The sequence below is a fragment of the Haliotis rubra genome, unplaced genomic scaffold, assembly GCF_003918875.1.
Source record: "Haliotis rubra isolate DU_JTF1 unplaced genomic scaffold, ASM391887v1 Scf1117, whole genome shotgun sequence".
Classification (NCBI taxonomy): Eukaryota; Metazoa; Mollusca; class Gastropoda; order Lepetellida; family Haliotidae; genus Haliotis; species Haliotis rubra.
Genome location: NW_025765023.1, coordinates 146,957 through 154,093, shown reverse-complemented (window position 1 = coordinate 154,093; position 7,137 = coordinate 146,957). Strand labels below are relative to the sequence as shown.

General features: G+C 41.8%; 1 protein-coding gene across 1 annotated transcript; it reads left to right on the top strand.

The window, feature by feature from the left end:
- Positions 1-1,929: 1,929 nt before the first annotated feature.
- On the top strand, positions 1,930-6,391 carry LOC124289237 (zinc finger protein 883-like). Its single transcript, XM_046725844.1, has 2 exons — positions 1,930-2,057; positions 3,659-6,391. Exon 2 carries the CDS (start codon positions 3,687-3,689, stop codon positions 5,391-5,393), a length of 1,707 nt encoding a protein of 568 aa, XP_046581800.1. The 5' UTR covers positions 1,930-2,057; positions 3,659-3,686; the 3' UTR covers positions 5,394-6,391.
- Positions 6,392-7,137: the final 746 nt, after the last annotated feature.

The following is a 7,137-nucleotide window of genomic DNA, read 5'->3' as shown; positions in this document are numbered from 1 at the left end:
TTTATTGTGGCCATAGAACTCTCGGTAAATGTTGAAAATATGAATTGATATAACGCAAAACATAAATTAGTTACTTCTGATATATGTACGGGTTTGGATATAAAACTGCTTGATAAACACGTGCAAGACAAAAAGGTTAATTTTCGTGTACACTTGCCCTTTAAAATCATAGAGGGTATGCTACCAGCCATACCAGCCAGCCAATACCTGCAGCCAAGGAAACAAGGCCGACAGATACGAGCGACCCGATACGAGGGCTACGACACCACCAACATCACCAAAGATCTGCCGTGGTGTAGTGGTTAGAGCGTCCGCCCGGAGAGCGGAAGGTCGCGGGTTCGATCCCCGACCGCGCCATACCAAAAGACGTTAAAATATGGTACTTATTGGTCCCTGTCTGGCGCTCGGTATTAATGGGTACAACAAGGACTGGTCGGCTCGGAGTCAGTATAATGTGTCTGAGTGGGGTATTCATGCTTCACCGCGGCATGGTATCTCAGTGGGCTAGCACTAAAAAAACATCTTAAGTCTGGGCTAGTAAAAGCAGCCGCACATACACATACACACCCATGCAGGTCGTCATATGAGCGAAATATTCTCAAGCACGGCGTTAAACCCAATTTCACCTCACCTCACCTCCAGCCACCACACTGTAACACATCAGCGATGAGGGAATCATTCATTGTAAGAACAGCGTACACCTACCAGACTCCGTTGTGACGAGCGCATCTCTAGAGAGCTTTCAAGCTGCTCTTGAGAACAACAAATATTAGCTGTTAAGTGCTCCTTCTTCCCTCTGTACCTACTCCTACATGTAAGACCTACAGAGTAACAAATCAGATTCAGAAAACGTCAGCAGCAACGTTTCTGTATTGATTCTTCATTGGGAATTCGGGCGATGGGGTAGCCTAGTGGTTAAAGCGTTCGCTCGTCATGCGGAAAACCCGGGTTCGATTCACGGCATGGGTAAAATGTGTGAAGCCCATTTCTGGTGTCCTCTGTCGTGATATTGCTAGATTGTTGCTAAAAGCGGCGTAACACTAAACTCATTCACTCACTCATTCAGTTTCCAGAAACTTTCTCAGATGTGTGGAGGTAGTCCGACTCTGTTAACATCAAGTCATAAATGCAGTCTCGTGAAAAACGTACGGACCACAAATTGTAGTCTGTATCACAGTACCTGAACCATGTTTTATTACCTACGAGGGCGAAAATATCGGGGTTCATGTTTTTCATACGATGCCCTAGGGCAAAATATCACTTAGTCATGGTGACGTGACGTCATGGACAATGCTATGACGTCACGTTTCTTCTATGACATTGCTTTCTACATGCCGCGACGACGGGTAGCCAGCATATGTTTGAAGGTAGATTTGGGTTTATTTTCCTCAATTTGACGACTTCGGTAATAGATAGAACATTATATTTGTTCCCATATTATACTATGTTTACGACATTCGTGCCTAAATATCGGTATATCACTCGCTCTCGCTTGGGAAATACCAACATTTAGGCACTCGTGTCGTAAACATAGTATGACATGGGCACTCATAAAATATCCTCTATATCTTCTTTCCGCCCAGTCCTTTCAGTAACGCAAGTCTAGATTTCCTCAGGTTCAGAATCTCCCGGCAGATGGGTTCTTTTTCAATTTAGATGGAGTTATTATTATTATTTTTCCGAAATTTATATACCCTGGGGATAAATTCAGAGACTACGCATTAATCTTGTAGTCCAAATGTGTCATTCAGATACTTTTGAACGTCAGTTTCGCAGGTGTCAGTAACTGTCACAGTTAAATATATTCATCCCCAAAGACTTAAATCCCCATTCTTGTCATCACACAGGGTTCCCATAGTATCCGTTTTAACTAACAGCGCAATAGCCGTTTGCTACACATGCCGTTTTCAAGTTATCGGTCTGCAGTAAAGCGCTCCGTACATCGGTATATCGCGTCCCTACAATTGAATGTATGTATGTAGCACGCAAAGCCGGGAGGTTATACACAAAGACGACTATATAGAATGCAACAAATCACATCGTTAATTGCTGAGAAGGTAGGTTATTTGGGTACATCTGCTTATTGAATTGTCTATCAGTGGCCGTAACCATTTTATACAATGTATCAACCTGCACTAATACCAATCTTCCATTTTTCTCTTCAGACTGCTTGCAGTTATCGCAAAGCCTAAAGGTTATATCAAAACCGGCACGAAAAGAAAACGGAATCTTGATTTTGCGAAATATCCAAAACTGTTCATACGATTTTGTAGTTATAAATGGGTAACATCAGTGATAGTTTCATTCCCACGGTAAAATTATACAGGTTAAGGTTTCATCTGCCGCTAGAAATTCGGAATATAATAAATGGTCTCTGATAGTATGTTTTGGCATGGTGGTTTCAAATTTAGAGCAAGGTTAGCAGTAGTTAACCAAACTATTCATTTCAATTTGGATCCAAACTTTACATAGGATTATTTGAACAGATTTTCTCTTGAGTCAATAGTTTTGCTTTGAGTGAGTGAGTGAGTTGAGTTTTACGCCGCACTCAGCAATATTCCAGCTATATGGCGGTGTTCTGTAAATAATCGAGTCTGGACCAGACAATCCAGTGATCAACAGTATGAGCATCGATCTGCACAATTGGGAACCGATGACGTGTCAACCAAGTCAGCGGGCCTGTCCACCCGATCCCGTGAGTCGCCGCTTACGACAAGCATGGGTTAATTACTGAAGACCAATATTCTAACCCGGACCTTCACGGGTCAGTTTTGTTTTGAATCTTTCCCAACTTCAGTGCATATAGTTAGTCTGATTATGTTTTATGGGTGCGATTATAGTGTATGTTCGCCACCTTATTTTGTAACTATGTTACCATGTTTACCAGTAATCCTTTCCTCTAATGCCCAGGGTTAGGTTTGGGTTAGGGTTACCTTTACTTTTTTTTTTCTTTCTGGGTGCCCAACATATCCTATAGCGGCTCTGTTTTATGTGTGCTGTTTGATTCCCCCTAATCACAATATATCCTTAATTCACCCAAAGTTCATTATTCCTCAGATTTTGAATTTATTTCTGGGTGGTACCTATTTGGTGAACAATGTCTATTTACCCTAAAATGACAAAAACTTAAACGAAGATCCGGGTAAGAATATTGGTCTTTCATGGGTTGCAGTTTTAGGCCAGACCACCTTGTAATTGTCCTCCATCCTGCATGATGACAAAGTAAACCATGTCATGAATGGATACTGCTCAGACAGTCAAAATGTTCGAGTGAGTGAGTTAAAATTTAATGTTGCATGAACATTATTTCAGCCATATAGCAACTGAGCTGAGCTGAAGCATTGAAAGGGGAGGTAACTCTATAGCAACTGTTTGATTAGATGTGCAGTGAAGTGGATGTCAGTGTCAGTTATGGCAGAGTTGACTATGTTGATCACTTCTAGTCAGTGTTTGTTTGGTGTATAAACTATTAAGGCAAATATTGAACGTAAGAATCAAAATTATCCAAGCAAAAGAGTGAGTGATTGAGTTTAGTTTTAAGATGCACTCAGCAATATTCCAGCTATATGGCAGCGCCTAGCAACAGAACTACTAGTGGTGTTCTTGTGGAACCGTCTCATGATAATACATAATAGAAAGTGACAATTTTTGTTTTCAGTGAACACCATAACATCCACAAGTTAATAATGGAAGAACAAGGCCAACCACAGAGCCCAGGCTCTGTCACTGAAACAAATGTGATCACGGACTGTGAGAGGGAACTGCTGGAAACAAGTGATGTCAAGAAAGAACCTGATACTGACATGCTGGAAACAGATGATCCTAGGAGTGACTACTTCACTGACACACATAGAGTCACTGACTTTGAGGAAGGATTGCTGGAACAAGAGGATCTCAAGGAAGAACCTGACTCAGATATAAACCCAGAATGTGAGAGTGATTTACTGGAAACAGATGATCTCAAGAAAGACTCTGTTGCTGACACAAGAATACAGAATGTCTATGACACGACATTGATGGATAAAGGCGATCTCCCGGAACACTGTGTTACTGACACAGATTGTGGGAGTATAAACAATGATTTCACAGAACACTCTGTTACTGAGACAGATTGTGGGAATATAACCACTGAATATGAGAGAGCATTGCTTGAGACAGATGATCTCGGGAAACACTCTTTCACTGATACGGGAATAAACACTGACTGTGACACAACCCTGATAGGGAAAAGCGATCTCAAGAAACATTCTGTTACTGACACTGGTGTTAACACTGACTATGACACAGCATTTATGGAAACAGAAGATTCCGCTGTTGATGACACAGATTGTGGGAATCGTTCAAAGCAGGCCCATAAGTGTGACGAGTGCGGGAAAACGTTCATTCAGTCAGGCGACTTGAAAAGACACATGCTTTCCCACAGTGGCATCAAGCCATATCAGTGTGGGGAGTGTGGGAAAACATTTACACAGTCGGGTGGCCTGCATGCTCATTTGAGGATTCACAGTGGAATCAAACCTTACAGGTGTGTTGAATGTGGGAAAGAATTTACGCAATCTTGTAACCTTCAGTCACACATGAGGAGTCACAGTGGCATCAAGCCGTATCAGTGTAACCAGTGTGAGAAAACTTTCACACGCTCAAGTCACCTGCAGGCCCATCTGAGGATTCACAGTGGAATAAAGCCATATATGTGTCGGGAATGTGGGAGAACATTTACTCAATTAGGTGACATGAAAAGGCACATGCTTTGCCACAGTGGACTGAAGCCTTTTCAGTGTGGAGAGTGTGGGAAAACATTTACACGCTCGATTTACCTGCAGACGCACATGCTTGGTCACAGTGGACTGATCTCTCATCAGTGTGACGTGTGTGACAAAACATTTACAACATCGTCAAACCTGAAAATACATATGAGATCGCACAGCGGAGTCCAATCCTATCAGTGTGGTGAGTGCGAGAAGAAATTTACACGCTCAAGCCACCTTCAGGCGCACTTGAGGATTCACAGTGGACTTAAGCCTTATAAGTGTCATGAGTGCGGGAAAACGTTCACTCAGCTGGGCGACATGACCAGGCACATGATATGTCACAGTGGAGTGAAACCATATCAGTGTGAGGAGTGTGGGAAATCGTTTACCTTGAGAGGTAATCTGAAGACACACATGAGGAACCACAGTGGCATCAAGCCTTTTAAATGTGCTGAGTGTGGCAGAGAGTTTGCACAGTCAGGTACCCTGCAGTCCCACATGAGGAGTCATAGTGGAATCAAGCCCTTTTCATGTGATGTTTGTGGGAAAGCATTCACAACCTCAAGAAACATGCAGCGACATGTGCGGGGCCATAGTGAAGTCAAGACAGCTTTGTTAGGTGAAACATCATCTGTGAAGTGAGTTTGAGAATGCATTTGCAACAGCCAATCATTTGCAGATAAGTGGTTTGTGATTCCAGAGTGAAGTCTCATTTGATTAGAGTGTTTGAGAGTACATTTGCAACAGCCAATCAGATGTGGAGACACCTGCTTAATTAAAGTGGATGGACGCCTGATCTTTAGGGGTAGAACGGTATGCCCATACTACAGTACGTATTGCAGTACAAGGCCTTCATTTCGGTCCGTTTTGGTTTGGTATATTAGAACTTATTTCGGGGAAAATAGCTGCTGTCTAGCAAAGAAATGCACAGATTTTGAGAAAAGGTTTCAAAAGGTTAATAAAATGACGGAACGAAAACCAAAAAAATGCTGAATCTTTGGATTGCATTACGGTATATTGAATCGAAGGCAAAATACTGCAGTTCTACTAATACCGCGGTATACCGTTTCACGCCTACTGTTCATGGGGGAGTTTTGTGCATCAGCCAATCAACTGTGGAGGTGTGTGTTCCTTACAGTATAGTGAAGTGTTGTGATTGTGAGGAAATATTTCAAACAACCAGTCAATTGCAAGATGATTGAAGTTTCATTAGTATAATGAGCGTGAGAAAGTATTTGCAACAGCAAGTCAATTGCAGACACATGGCTTTTCAAAGAGGTGCAAAGCTTTGTCCAAGAAGACTTTAGCTTTGTCACACTGGAGTATAGAAACATTGCAAATGTCAGCCATTTGCATGGTGCATCAAAATGCAGAAAATTTGTTCATCCCATGAAATGAAACTCTATTGTGATTTTCCAGAAAACCCAATACCAATTGTATTTATGTCTGTGTATTGCTTGCTTTGGCATGTCATTTGTTCTAGAAACAGCGTAAGGGCACAGAAGTACGGAGTCTGTAATTGGACAGCTAGAACCTGTGACGTACATGTAGTGATCATACAGAACCCAGTCTGGGGAGCGTTGTGTGTCTGTTTAGTTAATGGTTTATTTATTCATAAAAATAAATAAGCTTTTCTCATCTGTGTTATCTGACTTGAATTTTCAGTGTATTGTATGCAACACTCCTCAAAGTACATACCCTTCCACCACATAAACACTCTTGTGGATTTTCAACGTTAGAATAGTTCCCAGCTCACTCAATCAGGCTTGCTGACTTGGTTGACACATGTCATTGTATCCCAACTGCAGAGATAGATGCTCATGATGTTGATCACTGGATTGTCTGATCCACACTCCGTTATTTACAGACCACCGCCATATAACTGAAATATTGCTGAGAGCGGTATTAAACAACAAACAAAGCATGGAGCCTGTAAAATCTCAAGTGAATTAAGTATTCAGACATTCATATTCGATTTCTGTTACATGCTTATGGTTACTAGTTTCCAACAACTTTAGCCATTGGTCCAAAGTCTGTGTCCAGTAAAATTCTGCTTGTTCTAATAAGCTCAACTCATACTAGTCCACATTATAATTCTAATTTCCACTGAAAATTATAAAATGGACCATATTAGGGCTGGTTGTCTCAAACATTTCCAGGAAGAAACTCAACCCAGTGGTCCACAGAGGCAGCCATGAAGTGAGGAAATGTGCTGGGTAGAATTGATACCCATGGGTTTGTGTCAACAGGGAGATGCTGCCAGGCCAGCAATCGGGTTTCAGACCCTTCTAGCAAGTCGGCCTGGCGCAACAGTTTACTCATGCCAATTTAAAAAAGCATTAATGAAAAAATGGCATGGGGGATTAAATCGGGGGGACATGTGAAA